Source organism: Nymphalis io, chromosome 6 (genome assembly GCF_905147045.1).
Source record: "Nymphalis io chromosome 6, ilAglIoxx1.1, whole genome shotgun sequence".
In the NCBI taxonomy this organism is placed as follows: domain Eukaryota; kingdom Metazoa; phylum Arthropoda; class Insecta; order Lepidoptera; family Nymphalidae; genus Nymphalis; species Nymphalis io.
In genome coordinates, this window is record NC_065893.1 from 2494283 (window position 1) to 2510411 (window position 16129).

The 16129-nt window shown below is 33.2% G+C and overlaps 1 protein-coding gene and 1 non-coding gene across 5 annotated transcripts in view; one reads left to right on the top strand and one right to left on the bottom strand.

Annotated features, from left to right (window-relative positions):
- Positions 1-5695: 5695 nt before the first annotated feature.
- Trnac-gca (transfer RNA cysteine (anticodon GCA)) lies at positions 5696-5767 on the bottom strand. Its single transcript has one exon. It is a non-coding gene; the product is annotated as a tRNA-Cys (tRNA).
- A 964-nt stretch (positions 5768-6731) lies between these two features.
- The window catches only part of LOC126769123 (calcium-binding mitochondrial carrier protein Aralar1), a 35499-nt gene continuing 26101 nt past the window's right edge, over positions 6732-16129 (top strand). Inside the window, exon 1 of one of the 4 annotated variants that reach the window (XM_050487705.1) lies at positions 6732-6983. In XM_050487705.1, the coding sequence (XP_050343662.1) occupies positions 6933-6983 (51 nt within the window). In that variant the 5' untranslated portion in view covers positions 6732-6932. Of the gene's footprint in view, positions 6988-7529; positions 7584-7646; positions 7677-16129 lie in introns of those variants that run through there. The other 3 variants (XM_050487707.1, XM_050487706.1, XM_050487709.1) reach the window with 3 other exon arrangements.

The window sequence follows — 16129 nt, forward strand, 5'->3', positions numbered from 1 at the left end:
GGGCTTTGTGCAAGCACACCTAGATATGTAACATCCACACCAACACTTAAAAGGGTGAGCTGTTGTAACTACAGGCATAAGGATAATAACATCTTAGTTCCTATGGTAGTACCAAACTTGCAACCAAGCATTGATGATTTAAGGGATAGTTATTACTTACAAAGCCAGGGGGTGGTGACCACTCACCATCAGACAGCCAATTTATATGCACCCACTTTAATTAGAAACAATCACTTTTAAACAATTCTTAATTATACTAAAAATACTGCCTGATAACTTTTGGGACACTGTTTCATTTTATGTAGTGATGAAAATATAAAATTTACCAACGTTTCCATCTATTTGATTACTTGTCCATAAACTTTTCCATTACACAAATAGATGGTGAAGGATGTTCTTCAATAAAAGTGCTTCGAAATTTAATATTACACTATAAAATGCTGTATTCAAAATTCATATAAATTAATAACGACAAATATCAATACGACCTTATTTATTTATGAACTATTCTTTATTACATTGTTCAGTTATTAAAAATCATGGATCGTAATAAAGGTACATTATATTATATTATATATATATATATCACCTTTACTGAAACCATTGATATATATATTTATATCATTCACAGTAAATGTAACTACAATATTCGTCTTTTTAATTTTATTATTTCTACTTTACCAAATATTTTAAATTTAGTCATCATACAGCTCATTGCTCTAAACCGCTTAAAAATCGCATTCCACTATTTTTGTTATTTCTCATGTTGTTCCTATCATTAGTGTATATAGATTTCCAACAGATGTCGTTTAATTGATAAATAAAAATTATATAGTCGTACCTGTTAGTACTTCGTTAACTTTTACTCAACGGCCTCTTTAGTCTAGCTTGCACAGCTGCGGATTGTGAGTTCGAATCCCGGACTTTGAAGTTGAAAGTGTGAGTTATTTTACAGTAAGTTTTTTGGTTTTTCTTTCGAGATTAGAAAATTAACTGGAGTTAAGAAATGTGACTCCCGTGTCTTGGCAAAAATGCTAAGCGGGTAAGTTTACCTCGCAAATTATGTCAGTGAGAGAATACTGTCATTGAACAGGAGAATCTTGTCATTGAACTCGATAGGACGTTAGATCTCATCGCCAAATGGGGCTCTGATAATCTTGTTGAGTTTAATGCCAAGAAAACACAGGTATGCGCTCTCACGGCGAAAAAGTCAACATTTTCCCCTCTTCCCTCCCTCTGTGGTACTCCGCTGGTGATGCAAAGCAAAATCGCCATGCTGGGGATTGACGTTCGCTGCGACCTTAGTCCAAGGGATTACATCGAGGCTGTTATAAAAACAGCTTCACGGAAACTCGGAGTTCTGAACAAGGTGCGGCGCTTCTTCACGCCACAACAACTGTGCCTGCTGTACAAAACACAGGTACGGTCTTGCGTGGAATATTGCTCGCACCTTTGGGATGGCTCCGCTAAGTACCTACTTGAGGCCTTGGACCGGTTGCAGCGACGTGCCGTACGCATTATTGGCGACGTAAAGGTCACAAACACCCTTGAACCTTTACAATTGCGTCGTGAGATAGCAGCACTGAGCGCTTTCTATCGACTGTATCACGGCGAGTGCTCTGAGGAATTATTCTCTCTAATTCCTGCTTCCCCCTTCCTTCTTAAGTCCACGCGGGCTGGTTCTCGATGTCACCGCCTAACTGTGACATCAATTCCATCGCGAACAAAGAAATTTAGCAACTCCTTTCTTTGTCGCACTTCCAAAAAATGGAATTCCTTACCAGCTCACGTATTCCCCTCCTCTTACAACCCGGGTTCCTTCAAACGAGGCGTGAAGAGGCATCTTGCGGGCCGGCAAGGCGAAGGCGGCTAGTGCAGAACGTTTTTCCCGTCTGTGCTGGCCGTCGTCGCGTTTGGACTCTACTACCACTTACCATCAGGTGGAGTAGAGTCATTTGCCCTCCCGGCGATATAAAAAAAAAAAAAAAAAAAATACAGCTCACGCTCGTGCTTGTGTCGAGCTTGTTTTATGCACAAATGGCCACCTAGACCAGCTTGGAGGACTTCAACATGATAATATAGTAAATATAAAATTACTTGAAATAATATATTAATCGTTGAAATTCAACCATATTTTTTCAGCTCTTATATCCAAAATTTATTAATTGATAACTCTAAAACTCATCAATAGCAACCAAACCAAAAGAAAAACGGTTCACAGAGGAGAAAAATGTACTGAACCATTTTTTCTTTGCCTATTTATACATCGATTTTTAAAAAATGCTGTCTGTAAAGAAATAGTATATGTATATTAGTCTAAAGTGTGCGCTGTTCTTAAGACATAGAACAAACAAAATTCGATTTATTTACTGCCGTTGGACAGCCGGTCTCTTTATAACTCGGCTCTTATTACTTTTGAAAAGCAAAAACATGTTTGCTCCTCCCAACTTTCTTTGTTACACGTTTCATACCTCCCTTTATATTACGTTATCAGACCCAATCTGTGTTTCCTCGTTTTGATAAATTGGATTTTTAAATATTTTTTTACGTTTTAAAGGAATTCTTCCATCGCGACAGCGCTTTGCCTGTCTCGCCTTACTTTTTAGACGTTTTTATTAAAACTTTTAAATTTTTATTTTGTATTACGGAATGCGAAATATGATTTTTACGAACACGATGTCCTCATGACCGCCAACTGCGCAGTCTTTGTTCTCTCAATCTCATAATTTGATGGGACGGCAATCTGACACGACCGGAAAGAGTTCAGGTGCAAGGCTAACGGCTTTACATTCGTTCCAAATTCCCAATTGCGAGATGCTACTTATATCTTCAACAAAAACCCAATAACTATTTTTTTATTGGCTTGACTTTTGGCTTGAACCTAGGATATGCAGCCTTATTAACTAGACAAACTAGTTAGTCCAACACGAACACGATAGCTTATGTTAATGAAAATGGATGTTGGTGTTCGAGATTAATAGATATCGACAAAGATTGACCGATCACCATTAAAATTGGTACACACTCGTAATACATGTATTTATTCATGGATAAGGTTTTATAGTAATCACTTTTTTGTAACTCGCCGCTAAATGGAACGAATCGCTTGATTCATGTCGTCGTCTTCCACTTATATATAGTATATTTATTTACATAGGATTAAAAACTTAATATTTGATGGCCTTGCTTCGATTAGTTAAGCAATGCTGTTTTTCTCTTTCGAATGGCAAATCGATATTGACAGAAAGGGAGAAATCAGTGTTTAACCAAACAGACGCTAAACAATATTTATACGTAAGGCTGTTATATACAATAATCACAAAATAAATAATAATTAAAACCGCACTTGTAGTTTATATAAATATCACAGCAAGAAGTCAAAAATGTTTAATTTCCTTAATTCTTTTATAAATCAATGCATTTATAGACAGGTCTCTGAGAACATAGACAGTCACAAATTTCGCTGTTGTTGCAAAACTAAGGAGATTCTTCAGAAAATACAAAGGATTAATTAATAGTCACCGTCCATCCTTTGAAAAGAATTAATTAACACCGATTTCTTTTCATCTCGAAGTTCAAAGGGTCCAAAATCGATTGGTACACTAGAAATTTTATAATCATATTGTGATGTAGGGCTTTGACTACTTCGAAGAGCCTTTGCTTAAGAAAGGAATATTAAGTAGGCTTTGAACAGACGGCCGGATGAAGACATTATTGATTTACTTATTCTAATAAGGATCTTATACTCGCATGTGCTCCTCCATTAAATGTTGTGTTTTGTATGTTTATCATTTAAAATTGAAAGCAAAATAATTACAATCAAGTATTATTTAACAAAGATATACAGGAACAGCCTGTAAATGTCCCACAGCTGGGCGAAAGCCTTTTTTTTTAAACAGAGCTTACTCCACCACGCTGCTCCAATACGAGTTTGTTAGAATTTCATTCGCCACGTGAAGGTTTCCTCATGACGTTTTCCTGCACGTGAGATGAATAATAAATATGTTTTTAGTCTATATTTTTATTTAAATATATTGTTTATATACAGACAATTTAATTCATTCTATTCCATAACGTTCAAAATGTCTGACCCATAGACAAGATCAACTATCCGTATTCACGAGAGTCCAGAGGCATGTGGAGCATTATTACGGAAATTGCGTTTACCAGTACAACCTCTCAACGCCAGTATATATGCATTTTACTACTAATACGGTCTCAGAAACTGTTTACATCGAAAATACGACCTTAACATTATTGTAATTAGAGTTAAAATCTCATGTTGTTAATTTCATCTCTTGTCATAACATAAAAGGCTTTCTATGTAGTAATCTATCCAAATCTTATAAACCTTACATTATACTCGTATAAATATAATCTGATATAGGAAAAATTTAAAGTATTTATGACCGATAATATGACAATGTCTTTGCGAATAGAAACATCCATTTATTTACTTCACTACTGATTAACTCCGTTAATACAAGACTAGCAAGATAGGTTATATTCAAAACGATATTCGAAAATTAAATCGAGTGAGTGATACTCAAAAATTTATTACGCAATTAAAACCTTTTTGCCGTTAAGAATTTACATAATATATATATTAATAATTTAAAAAAAATGCGTTGCTTTGAAATACTTTCTCTGAAATGTGTATTCTTAGATCAAACGTAGGTGTTGTTAGTGGGCATCCTATATTAAAACTATATAAATGTGCATAATTACGTGGATATTATTTAAAATTAATATTCAAGAAAATACCATTTATTCAAGGTACATATCTATAACGCAACATTGAAGTTATTTTGTTGCAGCTTCGTATTTGGCAACGTGTTATTAGCTTAGTACACGTGTACTACACGTGTGGATATATTTATAGATACGTAATGAATCATTTGATAAATATGAAAATAATAAGGGCAATGACCTAATGCTAAATAGGAATTAATCTTGAATTAAACTAATAATAACGATCGAATCATTTTATTAAATTTAATATTTCAGGAATAATAATATATATTATTATTACATTCGTAATACGTTTAATTAATTATTACATTCGACCAAATTTGCAGTTAAAAAAACGTGCTTTAAAAAATTAACACCCATTGTAGGCGTTTAGAAAGCAAGTAAAAATGGCGCATGCATGCACGATTTACAATGTAGCTGGCATGCCTAAAGGCTAACCCGATAAACAGAAATAAATTGGTTTAATCGTTTACAATTTAGTTTCGACTTAAATATATGTACATACGGCTTAAAATGCAACTGAGCGTTCCGTGAAACATTTTCACCGTATTTCGCAAGCCCGCGGCAGAATTGTGACGTGCATTTGTTTACTCGCGACCGCAACATGCCGAATTCGCTAACGAACTTATTATTCGAAATTCGAATGCCAGTCTTCAGAGCTTTGGACACGTTATTTATGTTTATAGGAAAACGCTTATTCACATTGGCAACATTACTAAATTTTGTATTACATACAGTTTATATATTTAGTTTTCGTATTTATTTAGAAAGTAAGTACCAAAAAAGAAATTTACTAGAGAAACAAAATTGACATGATACTTCCTTAGCTTGCAATAACAATTTCATATTAAATTGTTACAAAATATATTTATGCACAAGTACTATTTACAAAAAAATGTATATACAATAAAAAATACCAGAAAAAAATTTAAAAGAAATCATTAGGGGACACCCGGGTTTGAACCGGGGACCTCTCGATCTGCAGTCGAATGCTCTACCACTGAGCTATATCCCCACTTGATATAAGTGGTGAAATTAATGTATCATTATTACAAATATCAAATTTGATTGTTATTAATTAAAAAAATAATGTTATTAGATTAAAAATAAATAAATATACTGCGTCATATTATTCTTCATTTCATCTTTTTTATATGATAGGGATTTTATGATTTGGTGATTGCGCCATCTATCTTTACGCTTAAGAATTACAAAGTAAAAAGGATGCTTTTTTCAAATTAGAGCTAACTGAATTAGGCTTTGTTTTTTCACTAGATGTCGCGAAAAAGCAAGTAAACCGAAATAAAATTTAAAATTAACATTTATATTATTACCTATATAAAGTAATTATGTGCACTTAATATAAGCAAAGTACACTTAACGTAAGCAATTACAAGTTCGTTAAAATGTATATTACCTAGTTCACTTATTATTTTCCATTGTAATATAATATACAAAAAGGTTGACATGCTACGTCGATGCTCGAAGTAATGTTGATAAACTATTTTACATTTCGAATAAAATAGTTATTTATATATATTTTAGTTACCTACTTTATATAAAACAAAGGGCAGGCCTATATAAGTAGTGTTCGCTTTAATTAAGTACTTATTTATTTAATGTTTCTAAACGTATTTTTTGTTTATAAATAGTTGACAAATTAACACAAGGTTGTTTAATTGTAATTGTATAATTTAAACCAACAGAGAAGTAGGTATACGAAGATTTTCTAAAATTTTACATGTTATATATATTTTATAACATTAAAATAAAATAAAAACTCAATACTTACCTTAATTATATTTGAATAAAAAATAAATGATAACGTTATAAATTGATTATCATTATATGCATCACATACTTATTGAATTTGGACGTGTAATATGCAATTTCCCATTTTATTAAAATTAAAATTGCCTTCTTTCCATTAATAAGTTGACAACCCTGCTATCGTCAAGCAGTAGGTAAGGCTGCAAAATTACAATAAAGTTGCGAACGGAACGCAAAACCCGGCGGTTGATCATGAGCATAGTGCGTGAAAATCTAAAATAGATTTACTTATTTATTTTATATATCGTGACTGGTGACGTAATTACGAACCTTCCACAAAATCTCTAAAGTTAAAAATTACAGTATTTTTATTTAAGGGAAAAAACTGTGTAGTGCCGAAAAACACTGTAATGTTTAAATTCTTGTCAAATTCTTTGATTACTCAGGCCAGCTGTCAAGAGGTGGGTAAGTTTATTATTTTCCAGAAGAATATCTTGTTAGAATTGATGTGTTATCATTTGACCCCTTATCGGTCGTCAGTATGCGGTATTTTTGTGGTATAAACGCCCTTGAAGCTTTTGCCCTTGAAATACTTAGGAACGTCAAATCTGCGGCGTTCTTAGGTTACTAAATATTGTCACATCGAGCTTAATTATGTAGCAGTAAACAATATAAAGATAAGGTTTGGTGAAATAATTCTTGACTAATGTTTATTACGACAGCTTGTTAGATAATCAGTAGAACTAACCTCTTTGACCTTTAACAAAAAAATGTTAAAAAAAAAACAAAAACTCAATTGAAATTCTAAATTTAAATAAAAATGTGCGACTTACTCGGTAATGTTTACAAATCGTATATTCCCCTATAAGTGGTAACTTAATTCATTATTCGTATTTACCATATGCCAACTTTCTTGAATGATGGAAGTATTATGACCATGTGGAATATGTATATTGCTTAAGCACACAAGATAATAATATTCTTATCTGTTACGTCAACTATTCCAATATTCATCAATTCAGTCTAATTCGAATCTTCACAACACAATGACTGCTCATCGGGTAACTTGTTTTTCTAATTCACACAATATCTCAAATGTTAAAGGATAAAATATTAGTTTTATGTGGCTGTTTTGTGGTTTGTGATCAATTAAAGTGAGTGCCATACAAGGAAAATAATTATATGCTTCATTTCATTGGGTTTGATCTTCAGCATATTAATTTCAATCTATTGACAGAAATACATCAGTAGGCAGTATATTTAATGCCATTTATATATTCCTATTTTAAATGTATAATGACATATATTTCGCTTTTTTTATAGCAATGGTTGATATTATTTTGACCTTATTTACTAAAACTATATTGACAATAGATTTAGGTTAGTGATTATCAATTGGCATAATATATTTTAATGTTATTCTAATTTACTAACATAATATTTAAGTTATTTGCTTATATTTAAATCAAAGTTTGCACAATTTTTTTTTAATATTTAAAACAATGTTAAAAAGATCCACATAGATATCATGCTCGATACAAAAGACTGATAACTACTTGTGACCCTAAAGTGTAATGTTTTCCGGTATTAGAATTGTCAGCAGGTTATTATATAATAATAATCTTTAAAAGCAATTGTAAAAGATAACCTATCATGTTTCCTATTTATTGATAAATTTTGTATCTAAAAATAATCAATACTAGTACTTATTCTGTATTCAATTTTAAAGGAACATTCTAATGATACACATTTAAAATTAAAAAAAATATCAATTCATCAAAATAAAAAAAAATTGAAAGTTTGAAAACACAACAGTTATGTCATTAGATAAATGAGGTTTTATTATAACATAACCATGAGGGCATTTGTTTGTACATCCAGTTTATTAATTCTTCACTTAATTCTTCTGTTCAAATAAAACAAGAAAAAATACATTCAGTATTTTTTTATTAATATGATTTTATTTCCCATAAAGTTATTTGTGGTTAATATTTTTCTTATTGATTACTCATTATCACTAAATTACTTAAGCTAAATAAGGCACATTTATCATAATTCTAAATTATTATTTTTTGTCAATCTTCCAAATATGAATATTTAATGGCATGGCAGTCTTTTCTCTAAGAATAACCAGATATTTGAAAGCTAGCTGTTAAGTTTGATCTAAATAATTATAATGTTACTATATAATTCATGATTTAATGTGAAACATAAAAATATTCCAAATTTAAACTGATTCTTCAGAAAATTAGCATTTTTTGCTTTCAAACAATACAAAACTTTACATGTGATGAAAAGATATTATTTTAAATGACATGTATTATTCAATTGTAAGTTAATACCAATAAGAACCGTAATACTTTAAGGATAATATTTGTAATCACCAGCTTAAAAGAATAAATCAGCTCCAGCTTTTAGCAATGCAATAACTATGTCAAGTAATGCAGTGACAGTAAGAAACGGTCTATATTATTATATTAATTATAATATTTATATCTATAAGTATTCGTGACTTATCGTCAGGTGATATGAATATTAAGATTGTCGTTCTTACCATTGAAGAACGTAGTAGCACTTCTGCTTTATCTTATACCATGGATCAATAAACAATGTTACGTACTAGATTGAATTTCAGTTTTTATTGAAAATCTTTTGCATGAATGGAAATTGCTAATTGGTTGGTTAGCTATTCTAACGATTGCAAATATTTTAAAGTTTTAAATGTATTATACATTTCTGAGATGAAATGATAAAATAGTTATAAATAGAATGTTTGTGCTCAACAAAGTTGATCCAAGTTGACCTGACGGTTGGCAAAGTCAATACGAATAAGTAATATTGCATTTTCATGTCTAACACTAGACTAACTTTTTTGTTAACTTGCAGTGTGAAAATAATTAAATTACACATTTTTTCCATAACAAAAGAACTTGAAGATTTTAAATGTCCAAGTAGATAAAACTTTGATCTTAATCAAAGATCTTGGGATCGAATCCCAGCAAAAACCAGAGGTTTCATGTGCTTATTTCGTACTTTGCAAAGGAAAACTCGAGGAAACCTATATAATTATGTTGGATAAATTCTGTCACATGCATGTATTAAGAGGCTGAACATTGGCAGTAGTGGATTAAACTGCAAAGCTTAAGAAGTTTCTTGGTGGTAGGGTTTTGTGTAAGCCCGCCTGGGTATGTACCAGCCACTCATCAGATATTCCACCATTAATCAGGAATACTTAGTATTGTTGCGTTCTGGTTTAAGGGTGAGTGAGCCAGTGTTACTACAGGCACAAGAGACATAACATCTTAGTTCCCGAAATTGGTGATGCAATGGCGATGTAAGAAATGATTAATATTTCTTACACCGCCAATGTCTATGGGTGGCGGTGACGTCATAACATCAGGTGACCAACCAACCTATTTAAAACAAAAAAAAAAACACGACGAGGCCTCTGTCTAACTGTTGGACATTGACGATTTGTTACTGTATCTTCATGTTTAATATTGCATAATTATTTTGGCATGCATTGTGAACAACCTTGAACTCTCACACTACACCACCAAGTATAATTGTAATCTCTATTTCTTTAATTTCTTAGAAATTTTAATTTTTTAAGCACGGAGTTTGGAAATTGGTAGTTGCTCTCCCTTGTTTCAGAACGCACCTTGTCGTTGGTCCTGTACCTGAACTTATAAAAACTGATCGGATTATCCCTTATATCGGATTATGAGTCATGGAAATAGTGCACTTAAGATTACACACACACTTGTAAAGTGTAATGTCTAACGCATTTCGAATCGAAAGAAGAGTAAATCTTAATGGCCGCTGTGCCCGAAATCGGTTAGGAGAACGTCTTCAATGTCATTCTTATAAAGATGCCTTGTAATATTACGATAACTAAATTTCATTAAGTCCAATACATTATTAAAATTTAAATAATAATAATTTGCATTTTAATTAATAATAATTTTGCAGTATTATCGAAGTCTAGGGTTTTTATTTACGTTAGCAACACTGGTGGTGGACCGTTGACTCCGAAACTAATATAAATTGTACTATCAGAGTCAGCGATTCCTCGACAATTCATTGCGCACTAGATTAGATTCCTAGATACCTTTAAAGGCGTAGTAAAATTTTGACGAGCCGGTCGGCGTGGTTGGTAGATACTTGCCTTTCACGCCGAAGGTTGTGGGTTCGATTCCCACCCAGGACAGACTTTTGTGTGCATGAACATGTCTGTTTGTCCTGAGTCTGGGTGTAATTATCTATATAAGTATGTTTTTACAAAAGAAAAGTATTATATGTAGTATATCAGTTGTCTGGTTTCCATAGCACAAGCTCTGCTTAATTTGGGATCAGATGGCCGTGTGTGAATAATGTCCGAGGGTATTATTATTATTATTATAAAATATGTATATAAATTAAATGACTGTTGTCATTATTTAAAAAAAACATCGATATTCCTATTCAATAAATTAAGTATTTACAATTACACTTATTAAACCTTCGAGTATTTCGGCAATTAAATATGAATTTGTTTGATTCACTCAAAATGAATTAGTGTTAGTTTTTGAGCCTTTTTTGATTAATTTAGCGTGTAACGATGTGGCCGACATATGGGCCTATAAAAGCCCCTTAAAAATACCAGATAAAAAATATAATTAGACATTATAAAATACAATCGCGTGGATTAAATTTAATTATTGTATATAGTTGAATTCGTAATATCGTTTGAGGGAAATAGTTACCCTTGAGTTTTATTTCCGGTTCGCTAAAGCAGAATCTACTTGTCGCATCGGTGATAACGTTCGAATTAATCTTGTACCATCCTTATTTGAAAGTGTACATCAGATTTTTAATAAGTTTATTATGATATTTATTTGGATTTTATAATTTTATTTGGAAAGTCATTATAAAGAAATAAATAAATAATCCAAGTCGTAAGTACATGAAGACTTAAAGTCTGTTGATTTTTCGATTAGATAATTGGTATTGTGATTCAAAGGGGAACTGCTGCTAGCTTTCTTGCCAACATTCCTCGCGATGATGATTTACACGGTAGCTATTTTTAATTCATCATTTGTTTATACTTATCGTTCATACTATTTTAAAAGTGTAAGAACATAGTATGTTTCTTGCGTGAATATAAAAATGTATTTATTTAGCGTGCAAAAGATTTTTAAATTATTTTTTATATTTGTAGCTAATCAGTAACAGCCTATTAATGTCCCACTGCTGGGCTAAGGCCTCCTCTCCCTTTTGAGGAGAAGGTTTGGAGCTTATTCCAACACGCTGCTCCAATGCGGTTTGATGGAATACACGTGGCAGAATTTCAATGAAATCAGTCACATGCAGGTTTCCTCATGATGGTTTCCTTCACCGTCAAGCACGAGATGAGTTATAAACACAAACTAAGCACATGAAAATTCAGTGAACCCGGGTTTAAACCCAAGATCATCGGTTAATTAGAATAATTTATTTGGATTACTGATATCCGCCCTTTTGTTTAATAATAATTGTTACTTTAGCTAGTTCTGAAATGAAAATAAGATTGTCAGGTTTTATAAATCATAGTTATAATTAGAAATATTAATATAATAATGATAAGTTAAGACTAATATTTCAAACTATCGGTAAAATCTTACTTTCATCATTTAATCGTGTCCACAGATAAAACAAACACGGTTAAACTTCTACGTTTACCTTCATAATTAGTATAATTAAACCTCCTTATCGATTGTGCTTATTATGTTATAATCGCTCCTTAAATTAATGTACGGACACAACTATTTGTATATTGGAACAATACTTTAATAACTATTTTATATAACTATGATTATTCAATCGATTAACTAGTTTTATATAAGGAAAATCTAATGTTAAGAGGTCATCTTTGAATTACATCGCTGAAATTAACAAACAAGAGCAGATCAGTCAGAAAATACACTTGACTTGACTGTCTAGTACAGATGATTCCAACCGTCAGAGCGTCACGGTATGTGAGAGCGATCCCGTGACGCTCCACGTTAAGACGGAAAGGGTACCGCTGGTGGTAGTGGGTATTCCGATGTTCGGGGCGCACTCGGCGCCTTGGACACCGGCGAGCACCAAGGTTGGTGCCGCAATGTCTATGGGTGTTGGTGACCACTTACCATCAGATGGCCCATATGCTCGTCCGCCTTTACACACTACCTATTATACACTGGCCTCCAAAAAAATCGACCCACCTACATTTTTTGTAAAAAAGCTATCGTATGGTTTTAAACTACCACATATTTATATTTTTAAGATTGATAATGAAAAAATGCAATTGTAGGATTGTACAAAAACAGAAATAGTGCGCAAAAAATAGGTTTTTAGGTAAATATGTGACAAAACACGAAAACACAAAATTTTACGCAATTTTATTTTTTTGTGTACAAAACGATTATGCCGTTTGTTTTTAAATTTGGGTGCCTAAATCTTACTTTAATGTGTGGGAGTGTTTCCTCCTCTTGACCTAATCACTGCCTGCATACGCCTATTAAGTGACCTGATTAGCTTTTTAATGTCTTCCTGTGGGGTCCGTTGCCATTTTTCAGTTAGGGCAGCTTCCAGTTGATTCAGGGTTTCTGGAATTAGATTTCGTGCTCGAACCGTACGTTTTAGCTGGTCCCAGAGGTGCTCTATCGGGTTTAAGTCCGGACTATTGGCTGGCCACTGCATAACTGGAATTTCGACTTCCCTGAGATAGTCTTTAACAATTCTAGCGACGTGAGGTCGTGCGTTGTCGTGCATAAGTTGGAAATTATCCCCAATATATCCAGCGTAAGGCATCACATGAGGCTCCAGAATGTCCGTTATGTAAGTTTCAGCATTAACAGCACGATTACGGAAAAAAACCAGCTCTGTGCGTCCCGTCAAAGAAATACCTCCCCAAAACATTGTAGAGCCTCCACCAAATCGGACTGTTTCTCGAATGCAACACTGAGAGTAGCGTTCTCCTGGCCTTCGCATGACGTTACGTCGTCCATCAGAGCCTACTAGAGACATTCGGCTTTCATCACTGAACAATACTGTCTCCCATTGGTCCAGTGTCCAATCGACGTGCTGCCTAGCAAATTGTATTCTTGCTTGTCGATGGGATGCTGTGAGTTTTGGTCCTGTTGCTGGCTTGTGAGGGGTTAAGTTTTGCTCTCGAAGTCTTCTTCTTGCAGTATTTTCACTCACAGACACTCCACGACTTTTTCGGAGTCTACCTTGAACGTCAACAGCCGAAAGATGTCGGTTTCTTAAAGACGTCAAACCAATAAAACGGTCATCGGTCGGGTTAGTGACACGCCCCCTGCCAGATCCTGGTCTCCGGCGATACTCCCCAGTCTCCAAGTAGCGTTTGTACACTCTTCGCACCGCTGAACGACGTAATTTTAGTGTTCTAGCCACATTTCGCTGACTTAACCCCTCATGAATAAGAGCTACGACTTGAGCAGCTTCTGCTTCAGTAGTATCCATTTTTTATGTTTAAACTTATTAAAATTATTGTTTCAACAAAGTTTCATACACATAATCAATAATAAACATCGAACCGAGATGACTCCGCGTTAAGAACTGGAAATAAACTAACCATGCACTTTGTGCACAAAGTAACGTTTTCTTATCAATGCTTTAAAAATATTCCAAATATCCTCAATAACACTTACAACTCCTCCAAATCAATATCAAGTGGGTAATAAAATGTTAAATGTATGTCCCATCCAAGTAAAACAATTTTTTTTTTTTTTTTTATAGAATAGGAAGGTGGACGAGCATATGGGCCACCTGATGGTAAGTGGTCACCAACGCTCTTAGACATTGGCATTGTAAGAAATGTCAACCATCGCTTACATATCCAATGCGCCACCAACCTTGGGAACTAAGATTTTATGTCCCTTGTGCCTGTAATTACACTGGCTCACTCACCCTTCAAACCGGAACACAACAATATCAAGTATTGCTGTTTTGCGGTAGAATATCTGATGAGTGGGTGGTACCTACCCAGACGAGCTTGCACAAAGCCCTACCACCACAATCCACCTAGGTCGTCGCATAGTTAAGATAACAACTTTGTAAGTAAAAAAATACGGGTGGGTCGATTTTTTTGGCGGCCAGTGTATATAAAAAAGAAAAAAACATATACCATTATGTCAAAAATAAAACGTAATTGTTAAGTTTTATGGCATTAGTCGATAATTTAATTAAAGAATATTAAAACGGAAAAAACGGCAACGATCACGCTTCGATTCGATTGCGATAAAGTGACAATTTGTTAGTAGAATTGGCGCCCAGAAAGAGCGAAATCACGGACTTACTTAAAATGCTGTGTCTCTTTCTTTAGTATGTCAAGTCAATAATGAAAGAAAGAGCGAAAATAATGTTTTATATCAGTGTTTTTTAGGAAAATATCCTAACCTTTGTTAACCTCTTAACGAACAGTTTTTGTTCGTATTTGAACCGCGACCTTCGATTATATTATATTATTGAACATTCGGTGTCTTAGCGGTCTGTTATAATATACTGTATATCTCTTTAACTTGCACAGTATGTTCAAATCTCAAACAGCAAATACAGGATAAGTCGTAGGTATTAATAAAATCTATTGTACTTAATTTTTCGGAGCAATATATAGGCTTTCAGTTCAATGACAGTTCACTGTTAAGTACTGAATTCGCGTCAGACACGCTGCGATTATATAATACACATTAAAGAACAATACTATTTTATTGTAAATAGTGTGAAGTTTTATATGGCGATAATACTGTAAATAAAAAAGTATTAATTCAAAAGGCTCCACTTCTTGAATCGTAACAGGATTACCACATTGAGTGAGATTAATGAGCGTAAAGCTAATACTAGGCTATTCTGCAAGAACAAATATGAAAGTCGCCGCTCAAAACGGTCTTAAGTAGCAGAGAGTGATAAGCGATATTGACCATAATAATTATAACATTTCGTGAATACACGTATCAAAATAGTATGTCACCATAAGTCAAATAATAATAAAAAGTGTAATGAAGTGAGTTCTCATAGAATAGCACTACTGGTTCATAATATAGATTATCCAAATGTTTGTTTGTTCGTAAAAGCCAAATCGATTTTTCTAGAAAAACGTGACCGTAGCCGTATTCGAATGGATATAATGGAAGATAATATTTTGTAATATATACATTATTATAAAAATCTAAAGATTTTTGTTTGCGTTTTGTTTGAACGCGCTAATCACAGGATCGACCAGTCGGATGCGAAAATATCTTGTTACGTTAATTAGCCTATTTATTGAGAAAGGTTATGTACTATTTAACATCTTCACCCACGAGGGCGGAACAGTAACGTTTAACGCTCGTGTAAATATAACAGAATACATAAAAATGCTAATCTATTATTAAAGCCTTTGATTACCGAGAACTACCAGATTAGTTGATTATTGATAAGTTTAACACGTGGCGTATGCCATGCACTTGACAAATAATCTTTCGGTAGCAGCGACTGTTTGTTTGTCTAGTGAAAAATTGTACATGAAAACTGACACAAAATTAGATTTAGACAAAATTAAGAATTTTGATTGTGAAACTGCAGGGAAATTAAATCATGCAGG